The following is a 27,325-nucleotide window of genomic DNA, read 5'->3' as shown; positions in this document are numbered from 1 at the left end:
AACTAACAGCCGCAGCTGGGAAGAACATAGTGAAGCATAAGGTGAATACCTTTTTTAGGGTATAGGCCACACAGAATAAGACAGTGTTTCATTACACTAATACACCTTTACAGTGAAATTGGCCAAATACATTAAAGTAACTGTCAAGTGTTTCCAGATTTCTATGAAATATGACCTATAATTAATGACAATATGAGTTAAATATTTTTCCTTCCAAAAATTGTAATTAAGTAGGTTAAAAAGTAGCTTTTCTAGATGCCGGGATTTACCAATTTCTCTTATTGGGCGGGTCAATTGTGTAAAGATGAACATATTACCAAAGTCCTGTACCTTTTTCAAAGTTTGCCCTTTCCTATTCTCAAAGTTTTTTTTTCAAACAACTGAACAGGAAGGTCTCCTCATTTCTGTGGAAATGGAAACCTTTATGCGGACCATATTCAGAAGGTGGGCTTACTCTACCTGACTTCCAGGTGTATTACTGGGCCTCTCAGTTAAAGAGAGTGTGTGTATGGCAAGATACAACCCTCATGGCAAAATTCACCCTCTTGGAGACAGAGGAATAGTGTCTTTCCCCTGTTTCATTGGCATCTACACCTTATATTAGCCCACCTAAAGCTTTGATGGGTCTCACAAACAATCCTTTAATTAAAAACACTCTAAATATATTGACTGAAGTTCTTAAACAAACAGGAGGGAATAGATCCACATATGAACAAACACCTTTTTATAACAACCCCATCTTACCCAAAGCCCTGAGAGATTGTATTATATTTTTATGGTTCAGAAAAGGAATTAAAACTTTTGGTCATTTGTATAGAGATGGTTAACTATCCTTCCAACAACCTACATCTCACTTTCAGTTACCAAAACACATTTCTTCAAGTACCTACAGGTTAGGCATTATATTGCCACTCAACAGGGAGGTAAGATTCAGCCCATGAGTAAATCTACAACTGATAAACTGTGGCTGGAGAGGAAGAGGGTAAAAAAGGTAGTCCTTTGAAGCTCAGTTGGTAGAGCATGGTGCTTGTAACGCCAGGGTAGTGGGTTCGATTCCTGTGACCACCCATACGTCAAATATACTCACACATGAGTGTAAGTTGCTTTGGCTAAAAGTGTCTGCTAAATGGCATATACACTGCTCAAAAAAATTAAGGGAACACTTAAACAACACAATGTAACTCCAAGTCAATCACACTTCTGTGAAATCAAACTGTCCACTTAGGAAGAAACACTGATTGACAATACATTGCACATGCTGTTGTGCAAATGGAATAGACAACAGGTGGAAATTATAGGCAATTAGCAAGACACCCCCAATAAAGAAGTGGTTCTGCAGGTGGTGACCACAGACCACTTCTCAGTTCCTATGCTTCCTGGCTGATGTTTTGGTCACTTTTGAATGCTGGAGGTGCTTTCACTCTAGTGGTAGCATGAGACAGAGTCTATAACCCACACAAGTGGCTCAGGTAGTGCAGCTCATCCAGGATGGCACATCAATGCGAGCTGTGGCAAGAAGGTTTGCTGTGTCTGTCAGCGTAGTGTCCAGAGCATGGAGGCGCTACCAGGAGACAGGCCAGTACATCAGGAGACGTGGAGGAGGCCGTAGGAGGGCAACAAGCCAGCAGCAGGACCGCTACCTCCGCCTTTGTGCAAGGAGGAGCAGGAGGAGCACTGCCAGAGCCCTGCAAAATGACCTCGAGCAGGCCACAAATGTGCATGTGTCTGCTCAAACGGTCAGAAACAGACTCCATGAGGGTGGTATGAGGGCCCGACGTCCACAGGTGGGGGTTGTGCTTACAGCCCAACACCGTGCAGGACGTTTGGCATTTGCCAGAGAACACCAAGATTGGCAAATTCGCCACTGGCGCCCTGTGCTCTTCACAGATGAAAGCAGGTTCACACTGAGCACATGTGACAGACGTGACAGAGTCTGGAGACGCCGTGGAGAACGTTCTGCTGCCTGCAACATCCTCCAGCATGACCGGTTTGGCGGTGGGTCTGTCATGGTGTGGGGTGGCATTTCTTTGGGGGGCCTCCATGTGCTCGCCAGAGGTAGCCTGACTGCCATTAGGTACCGAGATGAGATCCTCAGACCCCTTGTGAGACCATATGCTGGTGCGGTTGGCCCTGGGTTCCTCCTAATGCAAGACAATGCTAGACCTCATGTGGCTGGAGTGTGTCAGCAGTTCCTGCAAGAGGGAGGCATTGATGCTATGGACTGGCCCGCCCGTTCCCCAGACCTGAATCCAATTGAGCACATCTGGGACATCATGTCTCGCTCCATCCACCAACGCCACGTTGCACCACAGACTGTCCAGGAGTTGGCGGATGCTTTTGTCCAGGTCTGGGAGGAGATCCCTCAGGAGACCATCCGCCACCTCATCAGGAGCATGCCGAGGCGTTGTAGGGAGGTCATACAGGCACGTGGAGGCCACACACACTACTGAGCCTCATTTTGACTTGTTTTAAGGACATTACATCAAAGTTGGAACAGCCTGTAGTGTGGTTTTCCACTTTAATTTTGAGGGTGACTCCAAATCCAGACCTCCATGGGTTGATAAATTTGATTTCCATTGATAATTTTTGTGTGATTTTGTTGTCAGCACATTCAACTATGTAAAGAAAAAAGTATTTAATAAGATTATTTCATTCATTCATATCTAGGATGTGTTGTTTAAGTGTTCCCTTTATTTTTTTGAGCAGTGTATTATAGAAGGTTTCATTTTGTACATGTACTCTGGTCTTCAAGCTCTGATGGGGAATGACGAAGCTCTGAAGGCTTGCATAAAGTGACATGATGTCCTTGATCTCATTTTTGAGGCTGAGAAATGGGGAAAGCTCTTTTTAGATAATCAGCAAGGCACAAGTTGATGCAATTCAATCTTTTACAGAGGGTCTACTTTACACCAGAGAGAGAAATTCTAAATATTCCACATTTTACCCAAGGAGTAAAACAGGTATGGGCACCCTTATGCATATGTTTTTGTCCTGCCCCGAACTAGGCAATTATTGAGAAGACATTATTCAGATCTTATCACAGGTCACTAATATGACTGTACCACTAGATCCTTCCCTTATTCTTCTTAGAGATGACTCCATTCTAACAGTTAATATTGGTAACAAAACAAGATCTATTAAATTGGCAATCATTGCAGCCAATAAATGCACAGCTTTTATATGGAAGAGTGACACTCCACCAAGCAAGCAGATGTGGCTAAAGGAACTAACTTTCTATATTCTGAAAAAATAACGTACAATGTATGTAATAAACCCTTTGCATTTATTGACATCTGGGGGGACTTAAAGGAGTTTTCAGAGTCTTCAGCCCCACCTGAGCTGCCTCATTATTATTATTATTATTATTATGAATTATTGTATTTTTTGTATTTTATTTTTGTTTTTTGGGTTGACAAATGTATTTACTAGCATTGGATGTCAAGGACATTCTGTTTTCTTTTTTTTTGTTTGGTAATCATTGAAACTAATACCGAGTGAGGGGACGGAGAGGGGTGTTCATGGGATGGGGAGGGAAGGGTTTTGTATGATGTGCTCCCATGTAGCCTGTTGTTTTCTGTATGTGTGGGGAAAGGGGGGTGGGGGAATAACGGGGCATTATCTGATTGCTATGCTTTGCTGATGATTGTTAAATTGTAAAAAAAAAAAAATATATATATATACAAATAAATATATATATACAAAAATACCCCAACAACAGAATGATGTGGGCATATACCGGTTATTAAAAAGTAAAGTACAGATACCCCAAAAAACGACTTGGGTAATACTTTAAAGTATTTTTACTTAAGTACTTTACACCACTCCAGATGAAGTCTTCCAACCATGTGTCTGCTGCGTGCTGATGCAAAAATAGGATTTTAAATAAACATTTCTGACACCATCAGTTCATCTGTTATGGATCCCAATGAATCATGACACTCTTTCCCACCTTCCCATTTCACTCTACTCCCCAATAACTGTTGTGGGTCATCAGCTGGCTGCCCTCAGTGTGTGTGAACAGTGTACATTTACCACATATTACACCATGGTTCTTGAGAAGGCAGAGAGGGGTCTTGGAGGCTTCCCTTCCCCCAACACAGGGCACTTCCCCCGCTTTAATGCGCACTGATGTTAATCTGGCCCGAAATAGGCTACAAGGGACAGCCACATCTCCACTACACACAGAGAAAGGCAGACCAGAGCAGGAAAATTGCATGGCAGTGGAACCTACTAGTGTGCATAACAATAACTGCAGAAGACTAAGAATGAAGGCTGCTGCTCAGAAGCATATTAATGCAATGATACACGCTTCACAGACCAGACTATATACATGTTCCGCACACACAGTGTCCCAATTGGTTCGTCTATCCATTGCTGATTATATAAGCCTGTGTATACAATTGATAAGGTTATTATCTCTCCTGCTCTCCTCCAAGTTGCTCCCCATTTCTATGTTTGATGATTTTCTCCTCCTCCTTCCAGTCTTTTTTATTAGCCCTGGTGTAACATCCAAGGCACCCTTTCATAGATGTGTTTGATATTCATGAGGATATTTCATTAATATGCATGCACTCCAACATGTGAACCTTTCTCTTTTGTTAGTCTCTTTCTCTTTAGGACATAAAAGGAAGGAACATGTGTTTTTCCTGCACACCACATAATATGAAAATAACCAAATACATGCAATGCATACATCAAGGGAGCCCGTGCATATGTAATGGCCACATGGATCAGCTGTAGGGGTTATTTATAAAAGGTTTGTAACTGCTCTCTAGCCTTGGCTGAAGTACCTGCCCCTGGACAGTTGCAATAGGCTGTACAGCATCTAGCGCTGTACACTGGCTGGATGGCTGGTTGGTTGGTTAGCTGACTGTATGGCTCACAGCTCCATAGAAACGGGGTCACAGTAGAAACAGGGTAATTCGGTGTGGAGGAAGAGCATCCTCCGAGAAAGTGAGAGAGTGGCAGAGTGATAGTGAGAGAGGCAGAGTGAGAGAGAGAGTGATAGCTCTTGTACAGAGATTCAAAGAGGGAGAGAGAAGAGAGTGTTCATCACCGGTGAGTGCTATCACTGTAACTTTTCATGATTTTTAGCTGCTTGTTGGTGTAATATTATAACAATGTTGTTATATTGGGTGGAAATAGTAGTACGACTGTGTAAAAATGTGATTTAAAAATGGAAACAGGACAATTTATGACTTAGAAGAAATGCAGAGTAAGCAGTTCTAGTCCGTCCTTTCCCACTGTTGCCTGTTGTGTTGCCCCTGCGAGAGTCAAGAAATTCTTATTTTTGTTCTTACTTCAAATGTGAAAACCTAGAGAAAGAAACAGTAAGAAATACATGTTTCTGTATTTCCTCTTCAAACCCTTTGATGTTTTGCTTTAAAACATCTGTAAGCAAAGCCTTTTTGGTGTAGTGTACTATGAGAAGTCCATATGGTATCATCTTGCGTACTGTGTTTGTATTGATCTCACTGTACTGAACTGTGTCTCAAGCCATTACCCTTCAAGCGCATTAAACATATTGCAGTCAGATGAGCGATTGCTACATTGCTGCTCAAGGGCTGCTTAGAGCGAGACGATTGCATTTCATGTGTGTGTGTGTGTGTGCCGAGTTCATTCACAATCACAGCACTGCAGTCAGTCAGCATGGGTCTGGCTCCAACCCACTCATCAATGAACCTCCAGATAAACACCTCAGACCCAATGGGATCTATGTGCTGTGCATATACACTATTGCAAACCCACATCCAAAATTCACATTCTCAGTGAATGCAGCAACTCTACATGCAGGAGTGTGTGAGTGTTTATCTGGCTGTCATCAGCTGTGGAGGCTCTGACCCTGCTCACTGGTGCAATCACAGCAGCACAGCACTGGCCATCAGCACCACTCAGGCCACACTGTCTGATGAATAATGATGACCCTGTGACATGTTGCTGACCGGGATCTCATGGTGGTGACCTGACTGACTGACATGGCCGTTTGGGCCGTGGTTCTGTTTAGTGTTTACACACTTGGGGTGCAGCTAGAAGCAGCTGCTAATCTGTCTTTTGGTGGAAGAACGATTCTGGGATTATATGTACAGATGTAGGATCTTAATTTAATCACCCTGTTGCAGGAGAACTTGCAGTGTATTTGAGGTTTAAAAAGGCTTCTGAAGTTTTTAATTTCCACTTTGAAATGTCAGACTTTATTTTCCCTTAAGAAAAATGTATCAACCCCTACAAAAATGTCCATTAATTATAATCCACATTTCCTGTTGCAGCAGGATTATGGTCCTGCTCTAACAGTAAGTCTAATTCTTAGATAACAGTACATCTAAATGAACTGACAGTGTCGTGTTGAGTTTACTTTTATGCTGTCAAGATGAATTTCTGCATCTGGTGGACTGTCTGCACACACCTGGTGTAGTTTACGCACCTGAGGTTTTACACACTGATGAAGACACTATAACGCTGAGCAAAATGTAGCTCCTTGATCAAGAACGTTTCCGCTCAGATCAATCAACGGGATGTTGTCGACAAATAACCAAAGTCATGACCTCCTGTCCACCTCTGTCATCACTGATGGCACAAGCCATAGATCAGTCAGGGCCGTGTAATTGTCCAATAGTGTGGCTTATAATCAGCACGTTGTTTTATGATAGGTTTACGGATTAAGCCATCTACAGGGAAACCTGTGATGTCCGATTTATGTCATGGTTTATGTAACACCTGCCGACTAGTGTTACCTAAAATGGCTCAACTACCAGACCAGGCCAGTTCCCGTTTAATGAGGGGGGAACACCTCAACCAGTACATAAGAGACAGGTTTCTGAAAGGCCACCTATTGAGCTGGGTCATGAGCAATGCAATGGAACATACAACACTATAAAAAAATATACAATTGTCTTCTTTCAGTTACAACATTTAAAACCAACTGGCCATATTCGGTTTCAACTTTTCCAGTATAAATAACAGTCAATGATACATACCCGCACGGTGACTTATGCAATACTCAAGACAATTATAATACCTAGGACTACAATTGCGTTACTGTCACTTTAAACTTCAAGCGCTAATATAGGTGGATATTGGTGTGAGGAGGGAGGTCAGTTTTAAGGGAAGGGAATGGGAAGTTAAGGGCAGGCGGGTAGAGATAAGATGAGGGTTGGTTCACTAACTAGCATAGCAACGAGCATATCGGCCTGTTGTTTCCTGTAGACACATTGTGGAAGAATGGGATCGAACACAAAGAACACAAAGAGAAAAACCAATACCATGTTAGGAAGTGATATAACAGTAGCCATCCTCTCAGACCAGAGTGCTTCACGGACAAGAGGAACACTTCAAGGAAGAGACAGACAAAAAGCAGAGTGAATGTTCTACACAATGCTTTGTAGTGTAAGACTTCACAAGACTCCTCGTCATGTTTTATGCATAGCCTACTGATCTGAAGGGCCCCTGCAACTGTTACCGTAACAGCATATTGATATGGTCTGCAGTGACTCGTGAGTTTCCTTAGGACCTGTATGCCTTGTGACAGCTACCACTCCAGATCAGGCCCCGGTAACGTCTGATTTTTTGATGGCGCAGGAAGCACTTTGGGTATTTACAATGGGCACGCAAGTGCATTAACCAAGTGTAATAGTATTTGCCCGTGCACATGAAAGCTCTTGAGGCGCAATAAAGGTGCATCTGGATTGCACCAATCAATACCAGGCAACCATTCATTCAACCCGTCAGGGCATGAATACAATTGGCCAGTGCAGAGGTTGGGCCTGTAATATGCCTCTAGCAACCCCCAGGCACTGGGCAGATCCACACAGAGTAGGTCTGCTTCCCAAATGGCACCCTTTTCCCTACAGCCTATAGTGCACTGCTTTTGACCAGAGCCCGATGGGTGCAGAGTAGGACTGGATCTATTCTGCATCAAACCTGCCAGCCTGAGCCTTGATCTAGTGAGCCATGGACGTCTTCACATTCATGATCCAGTCATCCAAGCATTGGGTTGGTTGATTTATTAAAGTCAGCATTTGAGCGACCAAATCCTTTTTGACACAATAGATTGGCCATGACTGTGACGGTCATGCAAACTCATGCATTGTGCCGACCAGATAGAATGAGCTATACTCTCTATCTGTCAGTCTTGGGAGATTTGCCACTCTTGCCCTTTTCTTGTTTCTCTGAGAGGAAAGGTTGGGTCGTGATATTTTGTTTGCCTCACGTAATGAATGACTTTCTAAAAAAGCGCCACACAAATTTATTTGATTGATTGGTTCGGAAGTCACTCACCCCAGTTGTTCAGGTGTTGACGAATGTAATGTTGATGGCTGATTAATCGATGGAGAAACATAGAGGAGATGGAAAGCCTCCAGGAGCAGGATTGGTCACGTTAGCTCTCAGCAACCTAAAACCCAACGTTTTTATAAGAGACATGGATCTATTCTCTCGTCCAATTAACTTTAGAAATCAGGTTTGGCTGTTTTGGCTGCAGGGGATGATCACTCCATTTGTTTATCAATTTAAACTCAGTAATCCAGATCCCTGAGAGAGGAGAACATATTGAATGGTGTTCAACAAAAGGATGGCTAGCAAATCCTTCTGCTAGGGTCAATGATACAAGTATACTGAACAAAAGTGTTGGTCCCATGTTTCATGAGCTGAAATAAAAGACCCCAGAAATTCCAAAGGAACAAAAAGCGTATTTCTCTCATATTTTGTGCACAAATTTGTTTACAGCCCTGTTAGTGAGCATTTCTCCTTTGCCAAGATAATCCATCCACCTGACAGGTGTGGCATATCAAGAGGCTGATTAAACAGCATGATCATTACACAGGTGCACCTTGTGCTGGGGACAATAAAAGGCCACTAAAATGTGTGTTTTGTAACACAACACAATGCCACAGATGTCGCAAGTTTTGAGGGAGCGTGCAATTGGCATGCTGACTGCAGGAATGTCCACCAGAGCTGTTGCCAGATAATTTAATGTTCATTTCTCTACCATAAGCCACCTCCAACGTTGTTTTAGAGAATTTGGCAGTACGTCCAACCGGCCTAACAACCTTAGACCACGTGTAACCACGTCAGCCCAGGACCTCCACATCCGGCTTCTTCCCCTGTGGGATCATCTGAGACCAGCCACCCGGACAACTGATGAAACTGTGGGTTTGCACAACCAAAGAATTTGGCGGTTGGGTTATGGTATTGTCAGGCATAAGCTACGGACAACAAACACAATTGCATTTTATCGATGGCAATTTGAATGCACAGAGATAGCCCATTGTCATGCCATTCATCAGCCGCGATCACCTCATGTTTTAGCATGATAATGCATGGCCCCATGTCACAAGGATCTGTACACAATTCTTCCATGCTCTGGATCGACATGTACAACAGCGTGTTCCAGTTCTCGCCAATATCCAGCAACATCGCACAGCCATTGAAGAGGAGTGGGACAACATTCCACAGGCCACAATCAAAAGCCTGATCAACTCTATGTGAAGGAGATGTCACGCTGCATGAGGCAAATGGTGGTCACACCAGATACTGACTGGTTTTCTGATCCACGCCCCTACTTTATTTTTTAAGGTATCTGTGACCAACAGATGCATGTCTGTATTCCAAGTCATGTGAAATCCATAGATTATTGCCTAATTAATTAATTTCAATTGATTGATTTCCTTATATGAACTGTAACTCAGTAAAATCTTTGAAATTGTTGCATGTTGCGTTTTATATTTTTGTTCAGCAAATACAGTGCCTTCAGAAAGTATTCAGACGCCTTGACTTTTTCCACATTTTGTTACAGCCTTATTCTAAAATTGATTAAATAAATAAACATCCTCAGCAATCTACACACAATACCCCATAATGACAAAGCGAAAACACGTTTTTAGACATTTTTGCAAATGTATTAAAAACAGAAATACCTTATTTACATAAGTATTCAGACCCTTTGCTATGAGACTCGAAATTGAGCTCAGGTGCATCTTGTTTCCATTGATCATCCTTGAGATGTTTTTACAACTTGATTGGAGTCCACCTGTGGTAAATTTAATTGATTGGACAGGATTTGGAAAGGCACACGCCTGTCTATTTAATGTCCCACAGTTGACAGTGCATGTCAAAGCAAACCCAAGCCATGAGGTCGAAGGAATTGTCCGTAGAGCTCCAAGACAGGATTGTGTCGAGGCACAGATCTGGGGAAGGGTACCAAAACAATTCAGCAGCATTGAAGATCCCCAAGAACACAGTGGCCTCCATCATTCTTAAATGGAAGAAGTTTGGACTCTTCCTAGAGCTGTCCGCCTGGCCAAACTGAGCAATCGGGGGAGAAGGGCCTTGGTAAGGGAGGTGACCAAGAACCCGATGGTCACTCTGACAGAGCTCTAGAGTTCCTCTGTGGAGATGGGAGAACCTTCCAGAAGGACAACCATCTCTGCAGCACTCCACCAATTAGGCCTTTATGGTAGAGTGGCCAGACTGAAGCCACTCCTCAGTAAAAGGCACATGTCAGCCCGCTTGGAGTTTGCCAAAAGGCACCTAAAGGACTCTCAGACCATGAGAAACAAGATTCTCTGGTCTGATGAAACCAAGATTGAACTCTTTTGCCTGAGAGTCTTTAGGTGCTTTTTCCCTACGGTGAAGCATGGTGGTGGCAGCATCATGCTATGGGGATGTTTTTCAGCGGCAGGGACTGGAAGACTAGTCAGGATCGAGGCAAAGATGAATGGAGCAAAGTACAGAGAGATCCTTGACGAAAACCTGCTCAAGAGCGCTCAGGACCTCAGACTGTGGTGAAGGTTCACTTTCCAACAGGACAACAACCCTAAGCACACAGCCAAGACAACGCAGGTGTGGCTTCGGGACAAGTCTCTGAATGTCCATGAGTTGCCCAGCCAGAGCCCAGACTTGAACCCGATCGAACATCTCTGGAGAAACCTGAAAATAGCTGTGCAGCAACGCTCCCCATCCAACCTGACAGAGCTTGAGAGGATCTGCAGAGAAGAATGGGAGAAACCCCCAAATACAGGTGTGCCAAGCTTGTAGCGTCATACCCAAGAAGACTCAAGGCTGTAATCGCTGCCGAAGGTGCTTCAACAAAGTACTGAGTAAAGGGTCTGAATACTTATGTAAATGTAATATTTCAGTTTTTTATTGTTTCATAAATGTGCACAGAAAAACGACCTGTTTTTGCTTTGTCATTATTGGGTATTGTGTGTAGATTGACGAGGAAAAAATACTATTTAATCCATTTTAGAATAAAGCTGTATGCTAACAAAATGTGCAAAAGGTCAAGGGGTCTGAATACTTTCCGAAGGCACTGTATGGTATATCATAGCTTTCATACAGTAACTCACCACTCAATATGTTATCTGTGAGTTCTGTAGCACCTGAAAACATTTTTAAGGATTAGTAGAGTTTGATTTCATGAAATAAAAGCACATCAATATTAATTGAAAACTGATCTTCCAATTTATTTTCAGAGGTCACTTTTATCAAGGCTACTGTAAAATATTTATTTTTAAAAGGCTCTTTTTTTTTTTTTTACCATGCCTGGCATATGCTGTTGTAGTGGGGTTTGCAAATTGCATGAGGCACTTTAGCACTCAGGGACAAGTTTGCCGAGGAAGATGGGGTCTTTAGAGGAAGATGGGGTATATCTGGTTGGTTGGCACTTTTCAGGTAGCATAGTATTGTTTGGGCTCTACTAGTCTAGCTTTCCAGCTTGGTAAGTTAGACAAGGCTAGCTAAGGCAATGCTGCAGAGTCCATTTTTGGTTTAATTCACATGGTTTAATTCTCAAACACTCACCCCCTAACAGACGTCTGTGAATAACTTGACTTTTCCCCAAAGAGGACTCCTTTTGTTTCCTTTTATAACAGTCCGTGGTCAGATTTAGGGATGTTTGCTCAGCCGAGCGCTCTTATTGGATACCTCTCGGCATCTTCTCTTCAGAATGACTGTCCATCAAAACCAGCAAGCCTGGCCTTTCTCTGTCTTATCTCCCGTCCACACTCTCCTCAGTCTCCAGCCCAACAAATTCTAATCTAACCCACTTTCACACACAGAAGAAAGGGACAGGATACTGAATGTGGCATGTAGCGTCATCCCCCCACCCACCCTCCCCCTTTGCTGTTGTGTGTGTGCCTCAATGATCCTGCTTGTTTATGTAGCCCAGGGGTTGGCGACAATGCTGTGGGGTGCTCTGGGGTTTTCACATAATCAGCTGTATTTGTAAGTATTTCCAGTGTGCTTTTCCTGCTCAAATCCTGCTGGCTGGCTAAGCTCTCATTTGGCTGGGGGGAGAGTTCAAGACGAGGAACATGTTTTGTCCCACATTATCATCCTTTGGGTGGCACAACCAATTACGGAAATTAATTGCTGAAAACCAACTCTGGAGTTCAATTAATATTCGCTGGTGTTGACAACTGCATTTTGGTGTGTGTGTGAAGCCGTTTCGATCTCAATATCAAATCATTTTTTGGTAACATATAAGTACCTTACTGTGATTGTTTTCAATTAAGATGGTCAAAGATTTAGCAAAGAGCAATTTCTCAAGCAAGAATTTTGCTAGGACTGTCTGGGAGTGGTCTGAGTGGGGAGGGGAAAATTGAAAACTAGCTGTTATTGGCAGTGGTTTGGAACTCTCTTTCTTATTGGTCTATTAACTAAATTACTTCCTGGTGATTTCACCAGGCAGACCAAAACTCCATCCCACCAAAACAGGCTGAAATTTCAGGCAGTCTTTTCAAACAGCTCTTACACTAAAAGGGCATTATCATAATTTTCACAATTTCAATGTATTATTCCAACCTCATGGTGTGGAAATATACTGTATATAAAACACAGCAAAATCACGTTTTTGACTGCACTGGGCCTTTGACATTTCCCACACCTCTTTTAAAAATTCTACTAAATGTAGCATTCTGAGCATTGTTATTATCTTGAGACAAATGTCAAATGAAAAGGTAATTTTCATTGGATTGCATAAAAATATACATTAGCACTCTCTGAATTGTAAAAACAAATATTTCTCAAAAGTGCCCTTTTGAGTTTACCGTTTTGTTTATTCATATGATAATGTTATTTTAATATAACCTCTCTTATATAATGATGATACGTTTTGTTGTTGTACCAGAGGTTTCATGGACTTGACTAAATCAATAGGCAGATATAACATTTCTCTCAGATACATAACAATTCAGCATTGTGTTTAGGCCTTGCAAAACAATGAACATTTTCCACCTCATCATTTTGTCAGTCCTCTCAAAGTTAATGAGTCATTGAAAAGGATTCATGTTCTATTGTATCATGGTGTAGTGCTTTCATTTGTGATACATTTAAAAACAACATGGCATTGAAAACTATAAAATTCACAAGCACTTACTTGGCCCTCACTTGTCTGTAACAATACAGACTTTCTCTCTCTCTCTCTCTCTCTCTCTCTCTCTTTCTCTCTCTCTCTCTCTCTCTCTCTCTCACTCGCTCTGTATCTGTCTCTCTCGCTCTCTGTCTTTCCCTCTCTCCCCATTACCATGATAGCTGTGGTGGGAATGAACATTGGCCTAATGAATGATATCATCACTGACTTCAGGAAATAGAGAAGGGATGGGAAATTTCTTAAAAAGACAAACTGATATAACACTGATATTACCCATTATACTCAATCAATTTAACCAAGGTATTTGATTGACTTTGTTTACAATATGGCTATTTAAATGTTTTTCATTTGACAACAGTTAAATAATAGCCCCTTTAAATAGGGGGTTGGTGTAGGTAGGCCTATAGGAACACCAGCACATACAGTGCCTTGCAAAAGTATTCAGCCCCCTTGGCGTTTTTCCTATTTTGTTGCATTACAACCTGTAATTTAAATGGATTTTTATTTGGATTTGACATCCCTTTGAACATCCCACAGAGCACCATTAAAACCATTATTAAAAAATTGAAAGAATATGGCACCACAACAAACCTGCCAAGAGAGGGCCGCCCACCAAAACTCACGGACCAGGCAAGGAGGGCATTAATCAGAGAGGCAACAAAGAGACCAAAGATAACCCTGAAGGAGCTGCAAAGCTCCACAGCGGAGATTGGAGTATCTGTCCATAGGACCACTTTAAGCCATACACTCCACAGAGCTGGGCTTTATGTGGGCTTTTTAGTGGCCAGAAAAAAGCCAATGCTTAAAGAAAAAAATGTGTTTGCCAAAAGGTACTCTCGTCAGATGAGACTAAAATTGAGCTTTTTGGCCATCAAGGAAATCGCTATGTCTGGCGCAAACCCAACACCTCTCATCACCCCGAGAACACCATCCCCACAGTGAAGCATGGTGGTGGCAGCATCATGCTGTGGGGATGTTTTTCATGGGACTGGGAAACTGGTCAGAATTGAAGGAATGATGGATGGCGCTAAATACAGGGAAATTCTTGAGGGAAACCTGTTTCAGTCTTCCAGAGATTTGAGACTGGGACGGAGGTTCACCTTCCAGCAGGACAATGACCCTAAGCATACTGCTAAAGCAACACTCGAGTGGTTTAAGGGGAAACATTTAAATGTCTTGGAATGGCCTAGTCAAAGCCCAGACCTCAATCCAATTGAGAATATGTGGTATGACTTAAAGATTGCTGTACACCAGCGGAACCCATCCAACTTGAAGGAGCTGGAGCAGTTTGAAGAATGGGCAAAAATCCCAGTGGCTAGATGTGCCAAGCTTATAGAGACATACCCCAAGAGACTTGCAGCTGTAATTGCTGCAAAAGGTGGCTCTACAAAGTATTGACTTTAGGGGGGTGAATAATTATGCACGCTCAAGTTTTCTGTTTTTTTGTCTTATTTCTTTTTTGTTTCACACAACAACAAAATAAGTGCATCTTCAAAGTGGTAGGCATGTTGTGTAAATCAAATGATACAAACCCCCTAAAAATCCATTTTAATTCCAGGTTGTAAGGCAACAAAATAGGAAAAATGCCAAGGGAGGTGAATACTGTCGCAAGCCACTGTACAGCAGGGGTTGTTGTGGTGAGTTTCCAATCCCAGTAATTGCTTGTCTGTAAATATCATCACACTGGAGGGAGAAGTGTGCCTTGCCCTCCCCCATACTGTACACAGGGTCGCCGGGGCAGCAGCCCAGGGAAAATGTTATCTGGAATTTTACTGACGCTCTAAATGTCAGTCTGTGAGGAGGCTGCGGTGAAGAGTTGGGAGGAGCTATAAGATGAAGGTTGTACTATAACAGTAAAACATATGTATTTATTTTTTACCCATTACTTGGGAAAATACTGAGAAAATAATGTTTCTGTGCTCTTTTAATGCGAACAATGGGGTTGGACCAGCATGTTCTTCTCCAACACAGCCACTTTAACCAGCTGGATAATATCTATTTATTTTTCAGACAGGTAGCCTATTTCCTGTGTATTGTCAGTCCTAACCATGTGGCCACTGTGGATGAAGGGATGATCCCAGACCCATTATTTTTCTCTCCCATCTTTTATAGTTAATAAGTGGCCCAATCCTCATGAGTGTCATCTATGTGAGTAAATCCCAGGTTTAAAGGATTGAGTGGGGAGGATGATAAAGTGGCTGAGGTGTGAGGTGGCTGAGGACTATAAACAGCCAAGGAGGCTGCTGGAGTAATTGCTTAAAGATTCTCTAAGAGGAGCCATGATGAGACACGGCAAATCATCCCAGTCAAGGGTGATTAGAGGGGGTTTAGCGTTTTATTGCACATCATCCACCAAGACGTAGAAAGTTAGTGTAAGAACGAATGACGAGGATCGTTTAATATATACTTGGCATGTTGTGTTTGAGGCTGCAGCCCTCAAAATTAGGGGGTAGGGGTGGTGGGAGTGGGAGTGGAAATGTCTACTGGACAGGTTTCTATAGAGACCAGGTTGTATATGAGGGCACTTGACGAGGATAAAAAACCCTGGGGCTTTGTTTGCTCTCTGTGTCTGCTACAAAACAAGGTTTAATCAGATTTATGGGTCCCTAAAAAAAGCTCTCTAAGTCTGGTCTCACGGCAGTTTCTTTCTGTGAGAGCAGTGCAGCAGATACAGTAAATGCGGTTTGGACTGTAATTTCTCCCATTTTGCAGACAGTAAGCTCCAATTGTAGGATGATGTTATGCCTTTGTGTCCAATAATTTTTCACAATTTACATTTGTTCCTTTTTTTACACAGAAAACATCACAAAAGATTCAACGATTTATGATGAATAAAAACTGCAAATACTGTATCATGAAAACAGTAGGCATAACCCCTGACATCTATTGAATTAAAAAGACACGCTAGATTCAATTACTGTTTGAACACTGAATCAGAAAACCATTATCCAGGGCATGCTCTTGGCTTTGGGTCTTGCATGGACAATTAGGCTGACATGTCAAAGGTGTGAGATGTGTAATAATTGTACAAGCTTGCATCGCTCTCACATCAATATTTAATTTGAAGAAGATGCGAGTGTGTGTGTGTGTGTTTTTTTTTTGTGTGTGTGTGTGAGCCTGGGAGAGCAATAAATGCACATCTCAATAAACTGCTAATCCTTGAAATTGCCCAAACTCTGTATTACAGCAATAGAACACTAAACAATCAGAGGGCAAATTTCCTCAGATGGTTTCTGTTTAGGGTATTGAGCACCATGTTAGACATTCGGCGGCGGGAGATACTTTGAAGCCCTTAGCTATATCACTCATTGAAGGTACATTAAACTTCATAGTGGGTTAGTCACGCAACCGCCCACTCAAATAAATCCAAATCCAAAAAGTTAATTACGGTGCAAGTAAGCCACAGAATTTTGATTGACTGTGAAATTCAAGCATCTTATTTTAAAGTATGCAGGGATTACCATATGTCCTAAATTCTCTCCACCACGAGGATGTACTGACTGGAATGTTGGTGGGAAATTTGTCTCCTAAATCCAGGCCCTCGTCCCAAATAGCACCCTATTCTCTATGTAGTGCACCACTTTTGACCAGGGCCCAAGAAGTGCACTATATAGAGAATAGGGTGCCGTTTGGGACGCAGCCCAGGTTATCCAAAAACGGTCCATTATAAATCGCAATCTGGGTTAGGTGGGCATCATTTGAAAGCTTGTTATATTGCCAACATGACAAGCTAAATTATAAAATATGATATTACAGTGTTAGGCTTTCACAATGCAGGGAAACAGATTGTAATTTTGGTGTGCATAGAAAGGAGTTATGAGTACAATCAGGTGCGTGTGGCGTGGCGAATTTTCTTCACAGTAGACAAACATAGGCTCATTCTGTTCAGAATAACCCAGGGTATGACGCCATGTCATCTTGTAACTGTACATCAAACATAGTGATCATAAACGTTAACACTGTATATGACATGAGTTTTATGCTATGGAAATGTGAAGTGCCACATTTGGACTCAAGGGTGTTTGACTTATTTGTATGACATCAAAGCAGTATTTATTATAATCCTTCAAAATACATTGAGTCCTCTTAATTTGCATTATTTCCCTAACTCAGTCAACAAAATATTAGAAAAATATTTTGCGATTGACGGGGATTTGAGCCTTGTCGGGTGTCTGAAGTAAATCCTACGCATCCTACTCGTTAAAGAAAAAATCTTTGTCCAGTACGAGGTGAGTAATCGCTTTCCTGATATAATTATCCCTGACTGAGTCTGTAATACCAACATGTTTCAAGCAGTCCACCATAGTCCCTGTGCCCAAGAACACTAAGGTAACCTGCCTAAATGACTACAGACCCGTAGCACTCACGTCGGTAGCCATGAAGTGCTTTGAAAGATTGGTCATGGCTCACATCAACACCATTATCCCAGAAACCCTAGACCCACTCCAATTTGCATACCGCCCCAACAGATCCACAGATGACACAATCTCAATCGCACTCCACACTGCCCTTTCCCACCTGGACAAAAGGAACACCTACGTGAGAACGCTATTCATTGACTACAGCTCAGCGTTCAACACCATAGCGCCCTCAAAGCTCATCACTAAAAAAAAAATAAAAAAATATGCCATTTAGCAGACGCTTTTATCCAAAGCGACTTACAGTCATGCGTGCATACATTTTTTGTGTATGGGTGGTCCCGGGGATCGAACCCACTACCTTGACATTACAAGCGCCGTGCTCTACCAGCTGAGCTACAGAGGACCACCACTAAGCTAAGGACCCTGGGACTAAACACCTCCCTCTGCAACTGGATCCTGGACTTCCTGACGGGCCGCCCCCAGGTGGTAAGGGTAGGTAACAACACATCTGCCACGCTGATCCTCAACACGGGGGCCCCTCAGGGGTGCGTGCTCAGTCCCCTCCTGTACTCCCTGTTCACCCATGACTGCATGGCCAGGCACGACTCCAACACCATCATTAAGTTTGCAGACGACACAACAGTGGTAGGCCTGATCACCGACAACAATGAGACAGTCTATAGGGAGGAGGTCAGAGACCTGGCCGTGTGGTGCCAGGATAACAACCTCTCCCTTAACGTGATCAAGACAAAGGAGATGATTGTAGATTACAGGAAAAGGAGGACCGAGCACGCCCCCATTCTCATTGACGGGGCTGTAGTGGAGCAGGTTGAGAGCTTCAAGTTCCTTGGTGTCCACATCACCAACAAACTATCATGGTCCAAACACACCAAGACAGTCGTGAAGATGGCACGACAAAGCCTATTCCCCCTCAGGAGACTGAAAAGATTTGGCATGGGTCCTCAGATCCTCAAAAGGTTCTACAGCTGCACCATCAAGAGTATCCTGACTGGTTGCATCACCGCCTGGTATGGCAACTGCTCGGCCTCCGACTGCAAGGCACTACAGAGGGTAATGCGTACAGCCCAGTACATCACTGGGGCCAAGCTTCCTGCCATCCAGGAACTCTATACCAGGCGGTGTCAGAGGAAGGCCCTAAAAATTGTCAAAGACTCCAGCCACCCTAGTCATAGACTGTTCTCTCTGCTACCACACGGCAAGCGGTACCGGAGCGCCAAGTCTAGGTCCAAAATACTTCTTAACAGCTTCTACCCCCAAGACATAAGACTCCTGAACAGCTAATCAAATGGCTACCCGGATTTTCAACCCATTTATGAGTGTAAAGGGCTACCCTGGAAATGTGCAATGAAAGGTAGACTCAGCGATATGATGTAGATGCATAAAGTAAACAGCATAGTGCGTACATTTTTGCAAAAACTAAGAGCGTTGAAGCGAGAGGCTCAACGTCTTCGCTGTTTTGGTGCCCTGGCTACCACGCTCTGTAAACAGCGTGTTGCGAACCCAAGCACATGCGCAGATGCTGTGTGTGACTGTGTGAGAGCAAAGTCTTGCATCTCGCTTGTCTCAATATCTGCGGTGCTGCTCATGACAACTCATCTCACTGAGTCTACCTTTAAAGATATACAGTGCCTTTGGAAAGTATTCAGACCCCTTGACTTTTTCCACATTTTGTTACGTTACAGCCTTTTTCTAAAATGGATTAAATAAAACAATTTCCTCAGCAATCTACACACAATACCCCATAATGCCAAAGCGAAAACAGGTTTGCAAATGTATTAAAAACAAAAAACAGAAATATCTTATTTACATAAGTATTAAGACCCTTTGCTATGAGACTCGAAATTTGTCAGGTCGTGTTGTAGGTGTGGTGTAGGAATCAAACGCAGGAAGCAGACTGAATTCCAAAAAGCTGTATTCCTGCCTAAACACAGGCAACAGGACAAAATAAGCCTGACAGCAAAATACGCACGAAGGCGAAAAGACAATGCGCACAAACAGGTGCGTCAGGATGAAATAAGTGCACACACAAGTGCAACGAACGCTCCAGCAAACAGTGGAGAAAAATAACGCTCAACCGAGCAATACACAGACTGACGGTAACAATCACACACAACACAAGACAAACACAACGAGAAACTTATAGGACACTAATTACTACAAAACAGAAACAGGTGTAGAAACAAACAGACAAAAGCAAACGAACATGAAACATCAATCGGTGGCAGCTAGAATTCCGGAGACGACGAACGCCGAAGCCCGCCCGAACAAGGGAGAGAGGCAGCCTCGGCCGAAACCGTGACAAATTGAGATCAGATGCACCTGTTTCCATTGATCATCCTTGAGATGTTTCTACAACTTGATTCGAATCCACCTGTGGTAAATTAAATTGATTGGACATGATTTGGAAAGGCACACTCCTGTCTATTTAAAGGTCCCACAGTTGACAGTGCATGTCAGAGCAAAAACCAAGCAATGAGGTCGAAGGAATTGTCCGTAGAGCTCCGAGACAGGATTGTGTCAAGGCACAGATCTGGGGAAGGGTACCAAAACATTTCTGCAGCATTGAAGGTCCCCAAGAACACAGTGGCCTCCATCATTCTTAAATGGAAGAAGTTTGGAACCACCGAGACTCTTCCTAGAGCTGGCCGCCCGGCCAAACTGAGCAATCGGGGGAGAAGGACCTTGGTCAGTGAGGTGACCATGAACCCAATGGTCACTCTAACAGAGCTCTAGAGTTCCTCTGTGGAGATGGGAGAACCTTCCAGAAGGACAACCATCTCTGCAGCACTCCACCAATCAGGCCTTTATGGTAGAGTGGCCAGACGGAAGCCACTCCTCAGTAAAAGGCACATGACAGCCCGCTTGGAGTTTGCCAAAAGGCACCTAAAGACTCTCAGACTGTGAGAAACAAGATTCTCTGATCTGATGAAACCAAGATTGAACTCTTTGGCCTGAATGCCAAGAGTGATGTCTGGAGGAAACCTGGCACCATCCCTACGGTGAAGCATGGTGGTGGCAGCATCATGCTGTGGGGATGTTTTTCAGCAGCAGGGACTGGGAGACTAGTCAGGATCGAGGCAAAGATGAAAGGAGCAAAGTACAGAGAGATCCTTGATGAAAACTTGCTCCAGAGCGCTCAGGACCTCAGACTGGGCCGAAGGTTCACCTTCCAACAGGACAACGACCCTAAGACAACGCAGGAGTGGCTTCGGGACAAGTCTCTGAATGTCCTTGAGTGGCCCAGCCAGAGCCCGGACTTGAACCCAATCGAACATCTCTGGAGAGACCTGAAAATAGTTGTGCAGCAACGCTGCCTAACCAACCTGACAGAGCTTGAGAGGATCTGCAGAGAAGAATGGGAGAAACTCCCCAAATACAGGTGTGCCAAGCTTGTAGCGTCATACGCAAGAAGACTTGAGGCTATAATCGCTGCCAAAGGTGCTTCAACAAAGTACTGCGTAAAGGGTCTGAATACTTATGTAAATGTCATATTTCCGTTTATTTTTATATATATATATTATTTTAAAGGTCTAAAAGTCAGTTTTTGCTTTGTCATTATGGGGTATTGTGTGTAGATTGATGAGGGAAAAAAACAATTTAATACATTTTAGAATAAGGCTGTAACCTAACAAAATGTGGAAAAAGTCAGGGGGTCTGAATACTTTCCGAAGGCACTGTAATATATTATTTCTTCCATTAGGAAACAAAAACTTTGGCCTACTGTTTTATTTTCAAACCAGTCTCTGTTGCTCCAGAGTAGATATTTTCTACAGGCTTCCATTTTTTATTTAGGAAACTGTAGCTACAGCTTGTGAATTTCCCAGCTTTACTAGAAACCTTATGTATAATTCATGTGTTTTCATCAGATTTAATTAATTAGACTGGACAGCTGTTTTAGGGAGATAGTAACCTACATTCTAATGCTTTGCATCTCTACGCTCAATTTATGGCTTTCTGGTGTTGGAAGGGGTTAGAAGGTCACATCCCCCACCCCCCCAAGCTGTCCAATAGCAATGCCCCTGTCATTAATATATGTACAATTGTTTGTGATGCTCCAGTCATTATCCCTATGGGAAATGCAGATAAAGACTGAAACAGTTCTTGATAATTTTCCATCCTGGCCCCTCTCCAATATGTGTGGCCCACAACCAGCGCAAGTCCTTTGCAAACACATTTGTAATAATCATAGAAAACAGAGAGATCAGCCTTTTGTATTCCAATGAGATATAATCATCCCAGACTAGGGCCACAGACGGACAGGGGAACAGTTATTCTACCTGTGTGGCTTTCATCCTTGGTAAAATGGTTTGTGGGGCTGTTTTCTCTATCTGGAATAAGACTGTAATTACATTTTGTGCATTTGCAAGTCAAACAGTGAACACTTGCACTCTGCTTGCTTGCGCATATGTCTTTTTGTGTGTGTGTGTGTGTCAGAGAGAGAGAGAGACTGAGGAGAGAGAGAGAGAGCTGGCTGAAGGCTTATTTCTCATTACTTGGCTACACAAATAGCTCCTTAGAATAGGCATTGACCCACAGAATAAGCATTTGATCATTAAGATACGTTTGGTCATTTGATCTAGAGACACATTGCTTACAGCACCCATTTACAGTGCAGTATGTTTTAAAAAGAGATCAACCAATTTGTGAATATAAGGTCCTGGTGACGTTCTCTGTTAAATCACCAGGAGGCAGGCTGACAGACTGTGTATGAGAGACGATTGATTACTACACTCATACATCATGTACCATGCTTACCGACCCCCAACGTGATTGTATTTCTCAATAAACCATTGAAATTAATGCTTTCACACGCCTTAGCTGGTGGTGGCAGCACAGTTGCTTTCGATTTTGAGGGTTTCAAAATACATTGCTTAGCAGTGCGATGTCTGTAAATAAAACCTTTGCCTTGCCTTTATCGCATCTCACTCATGCATACTGTATATATCTGCTGTTCCATTCCAATCCACCGACCTTCCTCTCCTCTACTCCTCCACCCATCCCTCCATCCCTCCCCCTTCTCCATGGGCATTGCAGAATGACTGCCCCCTGCTCCAACCTCTCCAACCTTTGTGTGTACGTATGTGTGTCTTTCGGAGGGGTTGGGATAAAGCGTAAGTCGAATGTTCGTTGGATCTTGTGTACAGTTGGACAATAAAGTAATCTTCTATCTTCTTCTTCTTCCTCTCCCCTCCACCACCCACCCACCCATCCCTCCCCCTCCTCCAGATCTCTCCTTCAGCCTCCTGCTCCTGGTGTTCGTGGCCTGTGGCCTGGGCCTGCTGGGCGTCATTGTCTTTGCCTCCTGGAAGCTGTGCTGGGTGCACTGGCGCACCAAGGACCTCTCCTCCAGTGCCACTGTCCTCGCCTCCGCCCCCCCCTCCTCCGCCTCTGACAGACCCTACGACAGAGCCTTGCCCGCACACGGCCACAGGCCTACGCTCGTACATGCACACACGCACACACATGCCATGGCGTCGGACAAGCTGAATCTTTCGGACCCGGCAAGTTTCCTAGAGGCAGCGGTGAAGATCAGCCACACGTCGCCTGACATCCCTGCCGAGGTGCAGCTGTCCATGAAGGACCATTTCCTGCGCCGCACACGCATGTCCAGGCAGACCACCGAGCCCACCTCCTCCACTAGGTCAGGCTACGGGAGGAAGTTGCCTTTAGACACAGACTTGGGCTACGTCCTAAATGGCACCCTATTCCTGACATAGTGCACTACTTTTGACCAGAGCCCTATTGGTCCTGGTCAAAAGTAGTGCACTATAGGGAATAAGGTGCCATTTGAAAGGCATCCCTAGTATCAGCTTATCAGTGCTTCCTCAAAACTGACCTCAGATCAGTGTGTAAGGGCCTCCTAATTCAATGTAAAGGCTCCTCTGAGTCTCAGTGTTTATGTCCAGGACATGTATTAGTATTGAGGTAATAGTATGTGATATTGTCAGGAAGGGGCTATTTATAGTGTGTCATAGTGGTACAGATATATAAATAATTATGCATCATATCTACACCTGTAACATATCCATTTGTGACCGTTAAGATGAGATACATAGAAAATAAATGAGATTGTCAGTTGAATGCCCCTATTGCCATGGAGCTCCTATTGAGCTAAATTAAGAAACATCTAAATAATCTAATATCAGAGAGAAAATGCAATTCCCTTTACTCTAAATTGGAAGCTGACAACATTATTCAGCAGGGGGCACAGATTTCCCAGGCATGCCATATGGTACTGGAATTATTCCACTGCTTGAAATTGTTCTACAGTGTGTAAATTGTCCAAGAAAATGATTCAACTGGCAAACATGTCTCCATGTCTCTAGGCACAGCTCCTTCAAGAAGCACCTACCCCGACAAATGCATCATGTAACCAGCCTTGACCGAGGCAGCGACTTCCCCTATGCAGAGGACCAATCCACCAGCCTGGCCAGTTTGGGCCGCATCCAGCCAGAGCTCTACAAACAGAGCTCCCTAGATGCCGACGAGTCCTCCAAGAACTGCGCTGCCGCCAAGACCTGCGGTAAGATCAACTTCTCCCTCAAGTACGACTACGAGTCCGAGGCTCTCCTCGTCAACATCCTCAAGGCCTTCGACCTGCCCGCCAAAGACTTATGCGGCAGCTCCGACCCCTACGTCAAAATCTACCTTCTGCCTGACCGCAAGCGCAAGTTCCAGACCCGTGTCCATCGCAAGACGCTCAACCCCATGTTTGATGAGTCCTTCCAGTTCGCCGTGCCCTACGAGGAGCTGGGCAGCAGAAAGCTGCACCTGAGCGTCTTTGACTTTGACCGCTTCTCCCGCCACGACATGATCGGCGAGGTCATTCTGGAGAATCTGTTTGAGGTGTCGGACCTCTCCCGTGAGATGGCCATCTGGAAGGATATTCAGTACGCCACCTCTGTAAGTCAATCAACCAATAAAATAAATGTATTTTATGAAGATCTGGCCTAGACCCCAAAGAGCTAGCAAAGCAGAAGCGAAAGCACAGTGTAAGTCCAGATAGCCTTTTAGAGTTGTCATACATGGGTTCAAATAGTATTTGGATTCTTTAAAAGTTTGAATGAGCTTGCCTGTTTTAAGTGCTATATTGGGTGATTTGCATTTTTGGGACTATTCCATTGGTTCCATTGTGCCAGGCAAGCTCTAAAGTATTTAAAAGAGATGGTCCTAATAAGCTGTAGCAAGGAATCACCTCAATGGTGCTCTGATGAGCTAATGTAATGCTTTGATCCCATGTGTGAGTCTCAAGCGTTCAATAATAGGAGACCAGACAGGGGATGTGGGGTCAATGCCCCCTAGCTTCCATCCTCATTCACATTGTAGACTAAATGGTAATTAGGTTGTACATTTGCTACAGTATAGTAATACAAAGGGATAGTTCAGCAATTTAACATATTTAGATATTTGTTTCCTTACCTTGAATGCAGTCTATGGACAAGGAGTGACTGCAATCAACACTTTGGTTTTGTCCATAGACTGCTTTCAAGGTAATGAAACAAATATCTAAATATGTCAAATCATTCAACTATCCCTTTAACAATATTAGTGGCTTTGTAATGTGTGATAACTGAAAACGCCCACTCTGTTTCCTTCTGTTCTGATGTGTTTTGTCTGTGGCCCTGAACACAGGAGACTGTAGACCTGGGAGAGATCATGTTCTCTCTCTGTTACCTGCCAACCGCAGGACGACTCACCTTGACAGTCATCAAGTGCAGGAACCTCAAGGCCATGGACATCACAGGATACTCAGGTACAGTTCAGTCAATTGGTTCACGTTAAAAGGTTTTGTGCTTGTTTTACCTTAAACACTGTTGCATACTCTTCTAACCATTGACCAGGTTATCCCTCTGGTAAAAGAGTTACAAGAAAAAAAACATCATCTGGTTTATTATCGCATCTCGCAAGAGCCATACTTAGTTAAATAACATATGACATAATGTACAGTCAAATCAGCTTGATTCATTAAGTAGCTAAGCACTTGTCGTTTTTAAATAAATCAAATCATATTTTATCTTGTTTATTGGCAGACCCATATGTCAAGGTCTCCCTAGACTGTGATGGACGGCGCTTGAAAAAGAAGAAAACCACCATCAAGAGGAACACTTTGAACCCCACCTATAACGAAGCTATCATCTTCGACATCCCCCCTGAGAACATGGACCAAGTCAGCCTGCACATATCCGTGATGGACTATGACTTGTATGCCATACTCAATATCATTTGTTATGCAATGCATGGCAATATTATCAAGAATAATTTCTAAGTTCTTGTTATTGATATGTTTGTTTATGCTACAACCATCCATTAACTCTGAGAGTCCTACTAATACTGTCAGTTCTGCTAATAGTAGAAGCGAAAATGTAAAGTTACATTATACCAGATGTGGCTGAAGAGTTAATGGGTGCATTTTTCATTTTTTTCCCCTTAGGGTGGGACACAATGAGATCATAGGTGTGAACAGAGTGGGCAGTCATGCAGAGGGACTGGGCAGAGACCACTGGAACGAGATGTTGGCCTATCCACGCAAGCCCATCGCTCACTGGCACTCTCTACTGGAGGCAAGCAAGTCTCAGAAAGAGGTATTATTACTCACAAAGACACAAAGAAAAACACCCTGCTGACATTCAATAATGTATGTTTCGCTGATAGCTGCTTTATTGAGGAAAGTTTTACTTGCAATGACTTGGATATGGGTGAATGCAAATCACTCTGGATAAGAGCATATGCTAAATGACCAAAATATAAATGTATGTACACCTATTTATCTATGTAGGATTTCTGATGGTAGGTACACTCCTAACAGTGACAGCAATGTTCATGCTGGTGCACTTTGGAATGACTAATCTTTCCATGTGAAATGTCTCCTACAGTGGAAAACCCGCACTGCAAGCTTTGACAGTCAAGGCTCTTGCCCTTCTCCAAGACTCCTGTCTAGTCCATGAGGGAGGAGCTAGAGTTTATACTCCATGACTCTACAAAGCCTGCACTGTAGCAAGGCCTGAAATATGTGTCCCAGACCCAGACCCACATATGGTGTGCCTCAGAGTAAGTCAAGTGCAGTAAATTGCTCTAGAATGACATTATCCTGCCATCACACACACACACACACACACACACACACAAACACACACATATACATTTATCTTGTGCCCTCTTGGACAGCCACTTTGTCATGGTACGTATAGCCTATAGTGTATACTGGGTCTGGTGGGATCATTGTTATTGCAGCTCAGCCTGGTGTGGTTATATATCTGAGGTTAACATCTTTGTATATGTCTGAGGTTTAGTCAAGGAGTTGCATTATGGCAGTTTTGTGAACATACAACATTATATTAAATAGGTAAAATGTTATGGTTGCTGCTGTTGAGCACAAGATGTTCTTGGAAGCACCCTACGACTTAAAGTACCCAACCCTACAGCAAGTCCAAAACAATCAACAGGGTATTATGAAGTGAACCATTTTTATATACATTTGTAATGTTATTAAAATCATAGTTGGTTTACTACAGTGGAAGTTAAAATGTTGAATTCAATCACAGTCACACAACATTGATTTGATCGAGGAGGACACATT

At 43.3% G+C, this 27,325-nt stretch overlaps 1 protein-coding gene across 1 annotated transcript in view; it reads left to right on the top strand.

Annotated features, from left to right (window-relative positions):
- Positions 1–26,693, top strand: part of LOC311137953 (synaptotagmin-6-like) — a gene marked incomplete at both ends in the record, with an annotated part of 38,276 nt that extends 11,583 nt beyond the window's left edge. The window contains 6 exons of the mRNA XM_084172581.1: positions 22,975–23,389; positions 24,075–24,651; positions 25,381–25,501; positions 25,779–25,950; positions 26,180–26,330; positions 26,622–26,693. Of these exons, the coding sequence (XP_084028707.1) occupies positions 22,975–23,389; positions 24,075–24,651; positions 25,381–25,501; positions 25,779–25,950; positions 26,180–26,330; positions 26,622–26,693 (1,508 nt within the window). The remainder of the gene's footprint in view (positions 1–22,974; positions 23,390–24,074; positions 24,652–25,380; positions 25,502–25,778; positions 25,951–26,179; positions 26,331–26,621) is intronic.
- Between the last annotated feature and the right edge of the window lie 632 nt (positions 26,694–27,325).

Source organism: Coregonus lavaretus (assembly GCF_964263955.1).
Source record: "Coregonus lavaretus genome assembly, chromosome: 12".
Taxonomy (NCBI): domain Eukaryota; kingdom Metazoa; phylum Chordata; class Actinopteri; order Salmoniformes; family Salmonidae; genus Coregonus; species Coregonus lavaretus.
Note: the sequence above shows the minus strand (reverse complement) of the source record. Positions and strands in the feature narration are given on the sequence as shown.